This window comes from Uloborus diversus, chromosome 2 (genome assembly GCF_026930045.1).
Source record: "Uloborus diversus isolate 005 chromosome 2, Udiv.v.3.1, whole genome shotgun sequence".
Lineage (NCBI taxonomy): Eukaryota > Metazoa > Arthropoda > Arachnida > Araneae > Uloboridae > Uloborus > Uloborus diversus.
The window spans coordinates 201,267,359-201,285,071 of record NC_072732.1 but is presented as its reverse complement, the minus strand read 5'-3'; the positions used below and the strand labels follow the sequence as shown (position 1 = coordinate 201,285,071).

The 17,713-nt window shown below is 31.4% G+C and overlaps 1 protein-coding gene across 2 annotated transcripts in view; it reads left to right on the top strand.

The window, feature by feature from the left end:
- LOC129217623 (amyloid protein-binding protein 2-like) overlaps positions 1 to 16,693 on the top strand; it is a 38,895-nt gene extending 22,202 nt beyond the window's left edge. The window contains exons 9-14 of one of the 2 annotated variants that reach the window (XM_054851952.1): positions 3,184 to 3,289; positions 3,381 to 3,505; positions 8,486 to 8,571; positions 10,248 to 10,426; positions 14,434 to 14,599; positions 16,054 to 16,693. In XM_054851952.1, the coding sequence (XP_054707927.1) occupies positions 3,184 to 3,289; positions 3,381 to 3,505; positions 8,486 to 8,571; positions 10,248 to 10,426; positions 14,434 to 14,599; positions 16,054 to 16,289 (898 nt within the window). In that variant the 3' untranslated portion in view covers positions 16,290 to 16,693. Of the gene's footprint in view, positions 1 to 3,183; positions 3,290 to 3,380; positions 3,506 to 8,485; positions 8,572 to 10,235; positions 10,427 to 14,433; positions 14,600 to 16,053 lie in introns of both variants that reach the window. The other variant, XM_054851951.1, reaches the window with a different exon arrangement.
- The last annotated feature ends 1,020 nt before the right edge of the window (positions 16,694 to 17,713 follow it).

Sequence of the window (17,713 nt, the reverse complement as noted above, 5' to 3'; positions counted from 1 at the left end):
ACTGAAAAATTCATTTTGTGTTGAATAGTCCATTTATTGAGAAGGCTATAGGCTATATGAGCCGCTCAGAAGCCAATGCGGTTAAGTCCAAAACACAAAAATTGAGAAAATTAATGTTTTTTGATACATTAGTTATTAAAATTCTTGGTTTATTAATTTAATTAGAAAAGTGTATAAAATCTTTTTTCGAAATGTAAACTCTGCAAAAAAACAAGATATGTACACGATGTGTAAATAAAAACGTAAGTACTTATTGAAATAATGACAGCATCTTAAAAATTTTAGGACTTATACCTTTTGGCAGATGAAAAATATAAGAAATTTATGTAAAAATAATAAAATAACATTTATTGTCATAAGTTTTATGTTTATTCATCATAACAAAAACCATCTTCTTACAAGTTATTTAAATGTAAATCTTGATCTCCATGTGTTGTCCTTAATGTCCTGTAAAAGTAGTGTTTAATTGGAGGTATATACTTTACTGAACATATGATGTCTTTTTTTGTTTCTTTTGAAATTATTCTGAATATAGGTTGAGTTACATTTTTTAAATTCACTGGCCTACCTTTTTTTTATTTATTTATTTAAAATCAATTACATGAAAGGTATCATCCTCGTCAAAATTATGTTTGAACTTAATGCTGCTTGGGTTCCAATTTTATGCATATCATATTAAGCCAATTGACTGTTAATCCACTTGTTGATTTTTTTTTCTGTTGGTAACAGCTTCTTCCAATGGTCTTGTGAAAAGAAATTCTCATGGATTCTTTTCGACAACTCTGAAAGGGTTCTTCCTTTTACTATTTTGTATTATGATACCAGTCACTAGGGTTATAAATATACAGAATTTTTTTGCATAAGCTTCTATAACTGCAAAATCAGCATCATTGGGCAAATAACTGTGCCCACTTAATAAAAATTTAAGCTCAATTGATTCAGCCTTTATATCTTCACTCTGAACCAATTTCATTAAACTTAACACAGTTTTTATATTTCGATTCTGTCCTGAACATAAATCTGAATACATTATGATTTTTTGAAAATCCTTTGCGTACAATTTAATGTGTTTAGATAAACACGATGACACTTCTTATGAACCCCGCGATGCTTGGGTTATAGGCCAAACATACATGTAGCCCTCGTTAGTCTTTAAATCATGGCAACGAAGATTGTATACAAATAAGTTTCTCTTGTAATAAGCCACTGATGTTGATAGTTTCGGAAATGGTAATGCTTTTTCGAAATCAAAACTGAACATGCATATTGCGTCTGAAGCTCTTAGTCGATCATTAGCCATACTATTGCGGGCAATTTCTGCATCTCGCAAGTGTTCGTCATGTTCAACTTCAGCTGCATTTTTTTCTTCATCTATTGTAGATTGCTTTTTTATTACAAAATATTCGGATGTTGCACAAGTATCTTTTGAAGGTTGCTTAAAATGTAAGTTAAATTTTGTCGAAAATATATGGTAATAAAACTTTTCCTTTACTGGTACAATTTGCTCTACATTACATTGTTCGACATACAGGTTATACATTTTTGCAATAGAAAAATCTGAATTCAAGTATCTGCCACTGGGATTATGACTTCTTGTATAATGAATTTCTTGTTTTTCAGTGTTGCCAACGGTTATCGAAAGAAGAATAATTTAATTTTTATTTCAAAGTTTATGTAAAAAAATATTAATAAAAGGTGGACTTATTCACAATGGCTTCTGAAATTATTATACAACATGTTCAGAAGCTATTAAAAAAAGGGCTGTCTAACCTAGAAAAAAATAACCAACGAGTAAATCCTTTAATAACTATGAAGATTAACATTTATTTTATCAAAATTTCCAAAAATCAGAAAATATCCAAAAATGGACTTAACCGCATTGGCTTCTGAGCGGCTCATATAACATTGCGCTTTGACTAATAGGAGTGGAGCAGCAATAAGAAATGTAATGAAAACGGGAAAATATATATAATTGTATAAAATGCTTGGAACGCCGAATGCACGTACATTTTTGAGGTGGACCGTGCAATGCCTGGCAATGCAACTAGTCGACTCATTATTGCTGGGGAGTAGAAATTTTGTTTTGCAATTAAAACAATTAAATGTATGCTTTGTAAAATTCCCTCCACGAAAGTAATCATTTATTTTTAATTTAATCAATCGATAATTCACCCCTGGGGGGGGGCACCACATTGTAAAACCGCGCATCATGTAGCAACCCCCTCCATAGGTGTGGAGGGTGATTGCTACGAGTTTTTTTTTATCGAATAAACGTTCAAACTTTGGGGGGGGGGGGGGGTTGCAATTTAAACAGTCATGGGTAAGTTCCAATAATACTTGACGTGGACCAAATAAAGAGGAACAAAAAAATTTTTTTTTGGCAATCAAAATAATGAAACTAATACCCTGTAAAATTCCCCCCCACAAAAGTGATCATTTTTTTAAAAGTTTTATAAGCGATACTTTACCCCTGGGGGCCACCACATTCGTCCCAACATAGCTGGGGGAGAAATTCGCTACGTGTTTTTTCTTATTAATTTAATATTATATAATTTTTAGCCATTTAACTCATCACTTTAATATTTTTCTTTTTTTTTTTTTGACCTTTCATCCACCCACGCAGCTGTGTGACCCAAAATTAGTGGGGGGGGGGGGGGGATTCGAGTCAAAATTTTTAATTGCATTTTTTTATTATTTTAACCGGCCACAAGCCATAAAAGAGATAAATCGCGTTTTGGGGGCTCAGCTCTTGGTCTATTAGTGTTATTAGTGTCTTGACATCACAAAGAACCTTAGTACTTGTCAATTATGGAAGTATCTTGTGATCACACGGAGCCTTAGTCTTAGCCTAGTATGTCACAGGCTCCCCTTGCAAAACTTGCTCAGAATGAGCAATTTCAATCCTGCCCATACTTTTGCATGCTAATACATTTACTTTTTGAGCAGAGATAAAATTAAAGAAAGCAAATAAGTTCACCTGAACTTTTTTTTTCTCCATTGCAATACTTGTCTTAAAATTACTAAAAAGTGCTAAAAATTATAAACTTGCTGGTGGTTTTGTATGATTTTTTCTTCTTAATTCTGCTGAATTTCTACATTGAAGGAGAAAAAAAGGGAGGGGGACAGCTCATGTGTTTTGTAGAATTTAACAAGTCTTATGAAAGTTGCATATTTCAATTTCAGGAGAACATATGGAAATCGAGGTTTACTAATGGCTAACACTCTCAGTGATTATGGTTTTTATCTTTTAAACATTGATTCCATAAGTCATTCTGTTCGGGTATACCAAGTAAGTTCCTATTTGAAGTTGTTCTTATAGTTGCTTTAAATTTGATCAAAATTCAACTATTTATGTGTTTTTTTTTTTTCCAATTTTCTAGACTGCCTTAGATTTGCATGCGAGTTTTTTTGGTGGCAAAAATCTTCATGTAGCCTTAGCCCATGGTGATTTAGCTTATGCCTCTTATGTTCATGAATACACCTCTGGCCGTTTCAAGGATGCTAGGTAACAAAATAGTCTCAACTATATAGTTTTAAATATAAATATTAAAAGATAGGTTATCTGAGTTTCCAACTCTTCCAATTAATCGGAGACTCCCACTTTTATTTGTTTTGATCTTTTAGTATTCTTGGAAAATCCCGCAATTTTTCTTTATTTTAATAAATGCTTTCGTATTTGTAACACAGGGTGGCGACAGATCAGGGAGATCAGGGAAATATCAGGGAATTTCGAAAAAATAACAAAAAATCAGGGAAAATAAATTTTATGAAGAAAACTATTTTTTTATTTGCTTTACAAATTTAAGTACTCTAATTCCCTATGCATTTTCCGCTAATTATCTGTTTAAAAAAGAAAAAAAAAAGTAAAATTAATGAGTTGCGATTATACACTGCCGCATATTTGTGCATCTTTTTTCCTCAACGTTAAAGTATTGAATCTTACTTATTAACCGCAGGATGAACTTCCTAAGGTTGCTTCTGTGTCTGTTAAGTTGTTCATTTTACCTAGCTTGAAATTTCCTTTCATGCTTTCAATGCTACGTAAAATAAACAACCATACAGGCAAAGAGGAAGCCCTCATTAATGCCTAGCTCCTTTGCCTTTATTCCATTGTCTTGAATTAGCAAACTGTAATCACGATTTCAAGAAGAAATCTTTGGTTTTTGAATTAATACTGATAAAAGCTCAGGGTGGCGACAGATCAGGGAAATCAGGGAAAAGTCAGGGAACTTTATTAATCAGGGAAAAGTCAGGGAAATATCAGGGAATTTTGAAAAAATAACAAAAAATCAGGGAAAATTTATTTTATGAAGAAAAATTTTTTTTTTTTGCTTTACAAAATTAAGTACTCTGATTCCCTACGCATTTTCTGCCAATGATCTGTTAAAAAAAAAAAGTAAAATTAATGAGGTGTGATTATACACTGCCGCATATTTGTGCATCTTTTTTCCTCAACGTCAAAGTATTGAATCTTACTTATTAACCAAAGGATGAACTTCCTAAGATTGCTTCTGTGTCTGTTAGGTTGTTTATTTTACCTAGCTTGAAATTTCCTTTTACGCTTTCAATGCTACGTAAAATAAACAACCATACAGGCAAAAAGGAAGCCTTCATTAATGCCTTAGCTTCTTTGCCTTTATTTCGTTGTCTTGAAGTGATTAGCGTACTGTAATCACGATCTCAAGAAGAAATCTATGGTTTTTGAATTAATACTATAAAAGCTTGAAAGTTATCATTTCTTTGCATTTTCAATTTAATTGCTAAAACTGAACTTTCAATAAAAAAACTTTGTTTTTTGCCGTTATACTATTTGTTGGCACCGCAGATTATAAAGGTTTTCTTTTCTTCAGACTTAATTGATTCTTTAATTTTATAACCAAGTTTTATTCTTTTATATGTTTTGAAATTAACTAATTGCTTTTTTTTTCTTGCATTTCATAGTTTTTTGTTACAAAAGCAATCTAAGTTTTTTTTTTCATTACATACTGAAATGATTTTAAATAGAGTTAACTTGTGTACTTAAGTAATTTTTTTTATTTATCGTAAAATGCTGTATTCATTCATTAAAACCTATGTTCTTGATTAGAGAAAAGCTCCCTATGAATGGATGTCAAATGGTTTCATCTGTTTTGCATAAATATTCTATTCTTTCACTATTACTTGTTATTCTTGCAACAATTATTATACTTGAAAACTTAGTTCAAAATGACTTTAATTACTTTTTAGTTCTATCTTAAATACACATATGTTTTTAAGAGTAATTTTAATAGTTTCTTAAAATTCTCATGCTAAGTGGTTTCTGGAAGTGAAGTATTTTTATTTTTTTTTAATTTTCTATAATTTTTCCATTGTAGAAAAATTTAATGTACTGTTTTGTAGTCCCCCCCCCCCCCAAAGATTGACTTGATATATTTTTTTAACCATTTTATTAAAAAAAGTAACATCTTTTGAAAATATATCTTTAGTTCAACAACTTTACACAGCTTAAAACGTTAAAAATACTGGATTTTATACAGATATACAATGGATTTCAAGTAGAGCAAAGAAAGAAAACCATTATCATTGGTAACGTAAATCAGGGAAATTTGGTGAACTTAATCAGGGAAAAGTCAGGCAACTTTTTTTCACAGTTCCTGTCTCCACCCTGAAGCTTAAAAGTTATTACTTCTTCACGTTTTTAATTTAATTGCTAAAATTGAACTTTCAATTAAAAAAAACTTTGTTTTTTGCCTTTATACTATTTTTTGTTGCCACAGATTATAAAGGTTTTCTTTTCTTCAGACTTAAATGATTCTTTTATTTTATAACCAAATTGTATTCTTTTATATATTTTGAAATTAATAAATTGCTTTCTTTTTCTGTTTTTTTTTTCCCTTGCATTTTAAAGTTGTTTGTTACAAAAGCAATCTAAGATTTATTTTCATTACATACTGAAATCATTTGAAATAGAGTTAACTTGTGTACTTAAGTAAATATCTTTATTTTTTTATTGTTAAAATGCTGTATTCATTCATTAAAACCTATGTTCTTGATTAGAGAAAAGCTCCCTATGAATGGTTGTCAAATGGTTTCATCTGTTTTGCATAAATGTGTCAATTAGTTATGTAAGAATAACTACATTACTTCTATTCTTTCACTATTACTTGTTATTCTTGCAACCATTATTATACTGTTTGAAAATTTAGTTCAAAATAACTTTAATTACTTTTTAGTTCTATGATAAATACACTTATATTTTTAAGAGTGATTTAAATATTTTCTTAAAATTCTTATGCTAAGTGGTTTCTGGAAGTAAAGTTTTTTTTTTTTTTTTTAATTTTCTATAATCTTTCCATGTAGAAAAAATTACTATACTGTTTTGTAGGGGGTTTTTTTTTTCAAAAAAAAATTGACTTGATATGTTTTTTTTAAACCATTTTATTCAAAAAGTAGCGTCTTTTTAAAATATATCTTTAGTTCAACAACTTTACACAACTTAAAACATTTAAAATACTGCATTTTATACAAACATACAATGGATTTCAAGTAGAGCAAAGAAAGGAAACCATCATCATTGGTAACGTAAATCAGGGAAATTTATAAATACAAATACAAAAGTGACGACCAGCAACAGGCTCTGGGCCCAGCTAGACTGGTCCTAGTCAATTTACAATCCCCAGTGAAGATCAATGGCCCTCTTAAAACTGTCTACTCCTTTGCTCATTACCACCTCTTCCGGTAAGCTGTTCCAAGGTTCCACTACCCTGCTAAAATAATAATTTTTCCTAATATCCATGTTAGCCTGAGATTTAAATAGCTTAAAACAATGACCCCTTGTCCTGTTTTCAGTGCTAAACTTTAGCCCCGTAACATCTTTCGTTTTAATAAATTTAAACTGCTGAATCATGTCCCCTCGGTCTCTTCTTTGCTCAAGACTGTACATTTTTAGCCTTCTAAGCCTGGAATCATAATCTAAGTGGGAAAGTCCACTTATTAGCCTTGTAGCCCGCCTTTGAACCCTTTCCAATACATTAATGTCTTTCTTAAGATAAGACCCAAGCATCTTATTGGCTTTGTTGCTAGCAATGCTGCACTGTTGGCTAAACTTTAAATCCTGACTTATTAGGACCCCCAGATCAGTAATTTTGTCTGCCTGACTAATGACTGAACCTTGCAAATAATAACTTGTACACTTATTTCCATGCCCTAAATGTAGCACTTGACATTTCCCAACATTAACAGTCATACCCCATTTATCAGCCCGCTCCGTAATATGATCTAGATCCTCTTGCAGCTGATTTGCTTGTTCTTCATTTTCTACAGTCCCCATAACTTTGACATCATCAGCAAAACAGTTCATGTTCCCAGAAATATTTTTGTGAATATCGTTCATAAAGACAATGAACAAAACAGGCCCTAACACTGATCCTTGAGGAACCCCGCTTAAGACCTCACTCCAGTTAGAATAATTTCCCCTTACAACTACTCTTTGTTTCCTTCCGGTCAGCCAATTTTTTACCCAAATGAAAGTTTTCCCTCCTATTCCTATATCAGCTAATTTGCTAAGTAGAGCAACATGCGGTACCTTATCAAAAGCTTTTTGAAAATCAATGTAAACAACATCTACAGGCTTCTTATTGTCCAAAGCCATGGTAACTTTGTCATAGAAATGTAATAAATTAGTTGCACAAGATTTACCTTTCCTAAAACCGTACTGAAAACTAGTCAATAGATTATTAGTCTCTAGAAAATTTACTATCTTAATTTTCATCAATGTTTCAAAAATTTTGCAAACCACCGAAGTTAGACTCACAGGTCTATAATTTCCCGCAATTATAGACCTGTGAGTCTAAGTTCGGTTCCCTGATTAAGTTAACCCCTAATTTGGTTAACTTAATCAGGGAAATCAGGGAAAAGTCAGGGAACTTTTTTTCACATTTCCTGTCGCCACTCTGTAACACTTTTTATGACCAATCTTATTGCTTTCGGATCATTTATTATGGTATTTTACTGCCATAAGTATATGAGTGAATGATATTTGCATTCCTGCCCTTCTCAATGATCTACATTAATCAAAATTTGTATCTCTCCATATTTGTATTTGCTCTGTAAATGTTGGGGCCATGAAGAGTAGGGAAATCAAAATGTATATAAAACCTCATTATTTTCATCAAGATTTTATTTTTTGAAAAAGTCTCCTATTTTGAGAATCACCAATACCTGAAGTAAGACCCGTCTTATAGAGGGTTTCTTATACTTAGAAGTTTTGAAAAATTCAGAAAGATATTTTTTCTTTAAAGAAATTGAAAAAATATTAATAATTTTGAATACATAATATGTGCAACAATAAAGGAGAAATTTAAATAAAATTTGAGGATTCTTTTGAACTAAAATTAAACTTCATTCACAAAAAAAAAAAAAAAAAGCATCGATTTTTAATGTTGTCTTTGGTATTGTATTTGTAAGACAAAATAATATGAACATTTAATACTGATTTTAATTTCAGAGATCATACAGATAAAGCTCTATCAATTATGAGTCATCTTCTTGAAGAAGACCATTTTTTGCTCACAGCTGCCAAAAGGGTGAAAGGTAAACATATTGCGCAGTTTAATTTCTCAGTTTAATCTAAGAGGTATTTTACTTATAAAATTTTAATTAAAAAAGGAACAAAATCCCATTAATTAGAATAAATTTTTAGTTCCTAAAAAGATTTAAATGCTTGTTTTGAATGGTTTCATTTGTAAAGATACCTCGAAAAAGTGGAAAATAAAATCAATTATACAAGACTAAGCGAATTATTAATGTTGTCTTAAATTGAAAAAAAAAAAAAAAACTGATTATTGAATGTTAAATTAAACAATGATCAACAGCGCCATTAATAATAAATAGTCATCACATTTCTTTTTTTAAAATAAATTTTTGAAATTATAAAGTGGAAGCTAATTTTGAAACGTATTGTATTTCATTTTCGTTCATATGCACTTGACAAATTGTATTAATCATTTTAAATCAAAACATACCTAATATCAACAAAATAAGTCATGCACTGAACAGCAGTAAAGCTCAATTAATGTTTAAAATGTTTACTACAAAAAGTTTATCATGCTATAATAACAAATATAAATTTTGATGTACCTCAAAATATTGAAAATAACTTGCATTATTATATGCCTCTATCTTTAGAGCTATTTGTTTCTTGACTTGAATCAATTATATGTTTAACACTAGAATTACGGAGATCTTTTTATACCTAGAAATACGATGAGGACCATTTTAACCACTGAGAAGAAATCTTCATAATTCCCTACATAATGTTAAATATTTGTAAAAATTAGTTTAAAATAAACATATTTATAATAAGTGCAGTTTAATTAAAGAATACAGTGATTTTCAGGGTACATAATAAAATATTTTTAAAAAGTTTAAAATGCTCTTCAAAAAACCAGCGCTGTTTCAGTGGCATTTCAGAAGCTAGCGGCTAATGTTTCTTTTTATGTACAAAAATATAATAAATGCTTCAGGTTCTTAAACTGATATGTTCTAAGGGACATTTTTTAGTCTCTGCTTTGTTTCAGCATCAGTAAATGTATTTGCAGTTCTTTTTTTCTCAAAGGGGTCAAAATGACACCTGCCCGCACTTTTAGTTGTAACCCTTTAGTTTGGGTTTAAAAGAATTACAATTTTCTTGAAAACATTTTATTATTACACAGCAGAATGATTTAGGAAAAGTCAAGGAAGGATTAAGCTCTTTCTGTAAATACAGACGAGTAAGATAAATAAATACCTTTGTGCTGAATAGTAAAGTCAGACCAAACAACGTAAGTAGAAGCACAAATTTGTAAATTACAGCAGACACGTGTTTCGGCGTTACAGGGAACACCTTTTTCAATGCAAAAATAATGAGCTTATGGATGAAAAGACATCCGACAAAAGCTTTTGTCGGATGTCTTTTCATCCATAAGCTCATTATTTTTGCATTGAAAAAGGTGTTCCCTGTAACGCCGAAACACGTGTCTGCTGTAATTTACAAATTTGTGCTTCTACTTACGTTGTTTGGTCTGACTTTACAGACGAGTAGTTAGCAAAAAAAAGTTTGATTGAGGTCAAAATGACCCTTTCCGTAATTATTAAAAACAAAATTACAATATTGCTAGATAGGTGGCACTACAAAATGTGAAAATATTTTATTATTTCACTTTTCCCTATATTGCCCTTTTATTCTGTGCTAAATTTGTGTATTGCTCTCTTTAAAGCTCTCATTTTAGAAGAAATCGCCATTGATACCCATGACAAAGAAACGGCTGAAGATTTGCTTCGGGAAGCAGAAGAACTCCACACATCAGCTCTCAGCCTGACTCGAAAATCCTTTGGTGAACTTAACATACAAACTGCAAAACATTATGGAAATCTAGGGAGGCTTTATCAATCTATGAATAGATTTGAGGTTTAAGATTTCTTTTCCATCTTTCTTTCTTTTACTCTGTAAAGAAAAGTATTAGCTTTCTTTCACCTCATTTGCAAAAATTATTGCATTTGTATAAGGTTGAAATGTGTTTGAGATTGAAAATTTTTAGATTTTATTTAACACTACCAGGGCTTAATTTCTACCGAAAGAAGTGCAGGAGCCGTGCAGTCCCCACAATATATTTTTACTTGTAGATAGCCTGAATTATGCCTAAAATGTTGAAATTAGCATAAAATTAAAAAGAAGTACTGGAGCTAAGGTTCTATGAGCTGCTATGCAAATTAAATCCCGAGCTTAACATCAAGTATACTGCCGTGCTAAGCACAAAAGTGGTATCTGCACTTTTCATCAAAATTGAGTTAAGGTCACCAAGTAATTCTTTGTCACATATTTCACTTAAATACAATGTTTTATGGTCATTTGTCAATGGAAAATATTTTTTTTAAAAATCTGAAAAAGTTGCATCTGAATCAAATACATGGAGGTGCAAAACTTTAAACGGCAATTTCTCATTTTGGACTCGGCTGTATTTAACATTTGTGCTTAGCATGGTAGTATAATGAGATACAAATAAAAAAATGTTTAGCTTTTTAAAAAATACAGCATAGTCAGAATTTGGCGTGATTAAAATGAATAAATATTAATGAAATGCAAATGATCAAATAAATACAATACATATCTATGCCAGATTCAAAAAAATGGTTGCCTGTCATACTTTGCTCCGAAATACTTTATTTTTGTGACTGTAGTTTTATATCCAGTACGGTATGAACAATTTTACACACAGTTATAATTTTTTGCCTAATTTGATATAGTATGCTTATATATACATTATTTTGTGTTAACAAAATTCAAATCATCTTTTTGAAATCAATTTTCTATATTTCCTTCTCGAATTTTGAGCAATGCCAGACCTTTAAAGTTGCTTCCTTTTCTTCTTAAAAAACAAAGAAGTCTCAATAGTGAAAGCATGTTCTATAAGGGTATGATTTATCCTATTCAGGGTTGCCACGCCACAAGGAAACCGGAAGAAACAGGGAAAACACAGGAAATTCAAAAATAAACAAAAAAACAGGGAAAATCCAGGGAATTTTGAAATTTTCCTCAAAGACCTGGAAAATACAGGGATTTTTTTTTTTAAATTTAAAGTTACAAAAATCAATGTACAAATATATAAACTACCAAAACATAAATAAATAAATAGTAATAACAGTATTGGTAAGTAAAATAAAAAATAGTAATTTTGCTTCTTTTTTTTAAAAAGTAAATATTAAAATGTTGATCATAAAAACAATCTTTTAATTTTTTTTTTAAACATGTATCTTGAATTTCATGATAATTTCGTTTAAAGTGTATGAAATTAGTCGTCAATATTCATTGTTCTGCTTAACTTTTGCACTTTTAGGTCCAAGTAATGAATGGTTAAGAGGGCTTTTTTTTTACCTTGCATAAAGAGTTAAATATATTCAATCACCATGCTATTATTTCAGTTATTACAAATTCTTTTTTATTTCCCCTTATTTATTAAAATATTTATTGTTTTGATTTTATTTCATGTGTGGTGAAATTATCAGGATGTTAATTTTCTTTTTCAAACATCTGTTCACTCATTTTTAATGTGTTATTTTCATACAGGGAAAACAGGGAATTTTTTCCCCAAAGTTGAGTGGCAACTTTGCACTGAAAGACAGAGGTCAGAGACCTATTCCTCTTAGAACCCTATTAGGCCAAATTAGAGCTTGGGGTCTATAATTTAATCTTAAGCTTCCCCTTGCAGCAATTTTAATGTAAATTCATTGTGTATGCTTTATAGTGAAATCTGTTTAATTGGACTACCGGTTAGTCGGACCAGCCACTTATTTGGACAAAATATTAAGGAACCAAAACAAATCCCACTACACAAGTCTAATATTATTTGCTTATTGGGACCAAAAATCTGTTTAATTAGACATAGAAATACAAGAAAAAAAAAATGGAAAAAAAAGTTAAAATCTTCCACTCCTGTTTAATTGGACCAACAGTTAGTCGAACGAGCCACTTATTTGGACGAAATCTTAAAGGACCGGATCAAATCCCATTACACAAGTTTAATATTATTTGCTTATTGGGACGAAAAATCTGTTTAATTTGACCTGGAAATACAAGAAAAAACTGGGGAAAAAAAGTTCAAATGTCACACTTGAAGGGAGTTTTAAGTGGGTCAATGAACTTAATTGCTAGTGCTATAAAAATTAATAATCGTTACTTGAAACTTTCAATTAAACCTAGCAATATTTACAGGAAAAAAAGCTTAACATAACTCGCGTTGCACTCCCATTGCTCGGCACTGTTCTAGCACGGATCAAAAGTTCAGTGAAGTTTCAAATTTCTTCAGTTAAGCTAGCACACTCAATAATATGTAATTTTGTTCAAAAAAAAAGTTGAACTGTAAAATACCTAATTTACATTTCGTTGTAAATTCAAATGACCGATTAGTTCTTAAGTCCGATAAGTTCTTAAACAAGTGTAAAAAGAACATTCGCTTTATTTTAATTTATTTTTTAATAAAAAAATTTCGTAAACAGCAATTTTTCTTCTTTGTATACTCACCATATACAATAATCATGAGGGCTTTTAAAAGTTTGTATAGCATGTTCGGTCAAGCTACACAAGATCTGTTCGCTTAAACGGACCAGCCGATTATTAGGACCAAAATGGTCCTGTCCCAATGTGGCGTAATTAACCGAAATAGACTGTATATAGTTTTGTAGTTCAGAAAATCGTATCTGCTAAATATTAAGTAGGTAAAATACTTTATAATAAATAATTGCAGTTATGTACAGCATTAGCTCTAATATTTAATAAATGCATTTACTGCTTGTGTAACTGCTGTATATTGCCACATAATACAATTAAGAAAAATAATTTATTTATTCATAATAATAGTCCTGGGCTGCAATCCTGTAATCCTCTGTGATAATCGTTGTGTAGTATGCTAAGGCCCATTATGGGCTGTGAAAATTACAAGAGGAGCAAGAATATACAGGCTGTTCCGTTTTAATCTGCAAGACCTCTGTTTTCACAACCGTTAGTCCTAGATGCATACTTCCAATTGCAAAAAAGTTCAAACTCAGAGGCAGAGTTAAGGTATTGAAAATTTGAAGTAAAAATGAAAATGAGCAAAAAAATACAAAATTTAACTTTTTATACAGGCCACAAGTCCTCTAACTTATGTTTAGGGAAATAATCTCCATCAAAAATCAATTCTAACGCAAAACGTAGAAATTAATACAACCAATATTCACCGAGATATCAAACTCAGCGTTTTGTGACTAACACCACTTTACACTCGCCATCAATAACACATTTTGGGGGGAAATATAGCAGTTAACAAGTGTTTATATAAAATGATATGTGTGCATAGAGTGGTGTTTCAAATTGTTCGAGGTTTTGTAGTGTGTTTTTGTGTATCACGGCATGACATATGCATGAATTTTTAAATAGCAATAAATCTGAAAGGGCGATAAGTTCCAATCTTATCTTCTGTACAGTCCCTCAAAACTTTGAACTGGAATATCTCCTTGAGTTTTCGTTGCACAAATGTCAAGTTTTTTGTGTCAGTAATAGTTTTCAATGGAGATTATTTCTCTAAATGTAAGTTAGGGGACCTTGGACTTGTATAAGAAGTTAATTTTTTTAATTTTTTGACTCATTTTTATTTTTGTTTCAAACTTTCAATGTCTTAACTTCGCATCTGATTTTGAACATTTTTGCAATAGGAAGTATGCATCTAGGCCAAACGGTAGCGAAAATAGAGGTTTTGCAGGTTAAAACGGAACACCCTGTATATTTACAGTATACTTTGTTAAAAGCTATTGTGGAGGATTTTGTTTATACTAAATAATAAAAAATATAATTTACATGTCCCTGGTCAGTGTGTTTTGTTTCGGTCAAAAGATCAAAGAATCCTGTGCTTCATGGAAACTAAACTACTGTTTTTACTTTAGGAAGCTCGTGCCATGCATCTAAGAGCAATTGAAATCAAAGAAGCCATATTGGGTCCTCAGGATTATGAAGTGGCACTTTCAGTTGGTCACTTGGCGTCTCTTTATAACTATGATATGAAACTTTATGAAGAGGCAGAAGCACTGTATTTAAGATCAATTGAGATTGGTAAGACGTGCTAGATATTTTTTCTGTTTTATATTTCTAACAGTAATTTATTAAAATACTAGTGGTTCCCTCATGGCTTTGCCCGTTGTAGAAAGTTAAAATGTCATTTTGTTCGCCTCTATATTTACAAATATTGGATGATGATTTTCTCGCCAATTTGCTGTATTCATTTGCTTGCTCATGTTACGGTTTCACGTTAAGATAATTTCATAATTTAATTGTCCACGTTGTGATAATTTGCTCAGTAAAATGTTCTTAAAATAAGAATATTAAAGGAACAAAATCGAATTTTCGAAAAATTGCTTCGAGGTGCACACCCCTATGCTACAAACTAACTGTGTGCCAAATTTAATGAAAATCGGCCAAACGGTCTAGGCGCTATGCGTGTCACAGACATCCAGGTCTTTCAACTTTATTATTAGTAAAGATTACTTTTAATATGAACAATTTGCTGCAGACTTTTCATGCAAGGATAGATCCAAAAATTACCTACACTTTTCATTCTGCAACTTTATTAAACTAAGGTAGGAGGTGGCTGCATGCGCGTGTGTTAAGTTGGTGCATGTTTGGCCATGTGTGCGGAATTTAATCGTGATTGCGTCAGTTTTCATCTAGCTACAACAGCATAAGCATGTCAGCTTCACTATCAGATTGCACCAAAGTAGAGCAAAAAGGAATAGTCATATTTTTTTTCACATCTGAAGCCAGTGATTTGAAACAAACGCAGTGGTCTACTTGCGAAGAAAGTTTTGTTGTTGCAAGACAACACGCCGCCGCACAGTGGAAACAATCAACAGGTTGTGCTTTAAGACCCTGGAATACCCTCTCCCTATAGCCAGATCTCGCTCCCTCAGACTTTCATCTCTTTGGACTGCTCAAGGAAGCTTTGAGAGGTTGTCAATTTATCTCAGACATGGTGAAAACTCTATTTTCCCTATAGTTGGTCATGTAGAAATTAACACTTAAATAAAAAAAATGAATGAAATATGACTACAGCACAAAACTTTTTGGATATTAATTCGAAATAAAAGCATCAAATAGCAACAGTCGTAACCACAAAGAGATCCTTTACAAAAGACGAGATCACAGAAACCTTTTTTATACAAAAGTATGAGTATCCCACATTTTCAATCTTAAGAATGTTCATTACATTTAATTTTTTTTATGTTCAAAAATCGCGGCAAAATATTCCCGATTATTTTCAGTAAGTAGGGGCTCGACTTAAATGCTGGTTTTCGATTTTGTCCCGATTTTCCACCTGAAAATATTGAGATTGATTTATGCGTGAGAATAATGGTGTCTTGATAAAGTCTTTGAATATTATAAATGAGAACAGTTGCATCTTTTGTCAATTGAAAAGTTTACTTCTGGATTAACCTATACCATCCTGAGGGGTTTAATGTACTTTATTTGCTTTTTTTGGTTATATTAATTTTTAATGTTGTACCTTCTAGGCATAACTCTGTATGGTGAAGGCTATAGTGGATTAGAATATGACTACAGAGGACTTATGCGGGTTTATGATAGACTAGGCGATACAGCAAGTCTGTCACGAGTCCATGCAATTCTGCACACATGGAAAATTCTAAGAGACCAAACTGTAGAGCTTGAAAATGAAACTTCACCTCTGACCCTGGATGTGGAACCCATTCCTCCAGAAATGATAGCGTGGAATTTGTGTTTAATGTAATCATCAACTTTTTGAGGTGTCTGTTACTGATGACATTGTTTCGTGCTGCGTTTTAAATGCTGTAAGACTTGGAAAGTTTTTAAGCATCCATGCAGCTTTTATAAAACTGGCTCAAGCAAAAGTTCTTTGTGATATTTTGAGCCTATGAACTTTGCTTGTTGATGAAATTGTTAGTAACAACTAAGGCAACTTTCTGTAAATGTACTTTAACATTGTAAATTTCATGATTAAATGTAGGTATTTGATATTGCCTGCTCTTCTTTTTGATATTTATGAGTCAGACTTACTAAGAATTGAATAAAAATTAAATAAATACCTTTGAGCTTGAAAAGTAAAATAAAATATAACAATGTTTTACCTCAAACACTTACACTTAGTTGCAGTGATGTTCCCATCAGTTTTTCTGAGTGTATACTCCCAGTAATCCATTATGCACATATGTGTATGCAATCATATACATAATGTGTCCAGAAATTCTTAAGGGTACAACCCAAGGTTGATAAAGTTCTGGGTTTTCCAGGAATAAGAAAAAAATAAAAGCTGGTAAAATTAAAGTTTCATATTTTGCTTTTGTTTAAAAAAATGATTTTAATTAACTACCACTGTAACAATTAACAACTAATCTTTATGTGCAGCAATAAGGGCCTTTTGGTAAAAATTGTAACTGGTAGCTATATCATTTCATTGCTTTAGGAAAATTTTAAAATGCAATGATGGAATCTGAATTATGAAAATTTTTGAAGCTTGAGGGTATATGCTGTATGTCTAAAATATGCTTGAGAGTGTAAAGCATTATACCCGTCTTTTCATCCATAAGCTCATTATTTTTTGCATTGAAAAAAGCGTTCCCTGTAACGCCGAAACACGTGTCTGCTGTTATTTGCAAATTTGTGCTTCCTCTAACGCTGTTCTGTCTTACATCCCTGCTTAGTTACATTGAAGAAGGGATTCCGTGAAACCCCAAAGCAGGTGTGTACAGTTATCTGCAATTTTGTGCGATAAACCGAAGAAACGTTACATCGTATTTTTCTTATATTAGACATACTACTGGGACTGGGTTTTCTACGGAATGTCTTACTTTCTGAATGAATACTTATTATACTTTATGAATTAGGGTTGCGAATCATTAATACATTAAACTCCTGATTATATGCAGGCAACTTATCCGCAACCTTTCAAACTTAAAAAAAAAAAAAAAACATTGCTGAAAATTAACTGTGTGGATAAATGCACTTATTTTAACCCTACAAGTAAAAAATCTATTTTTAGACATTCCTATTTCTTCCTCTTCTCTTGCAATGAATTACATCTAACCTTTCATAATCACCAACACCCAATTTTTAGATCCACACTAATTACTGATTTTTAAATCTACACTGCTAGTTAAAACCTTCACTGTAGCCCTGAAGTAGACAGTCTCAACA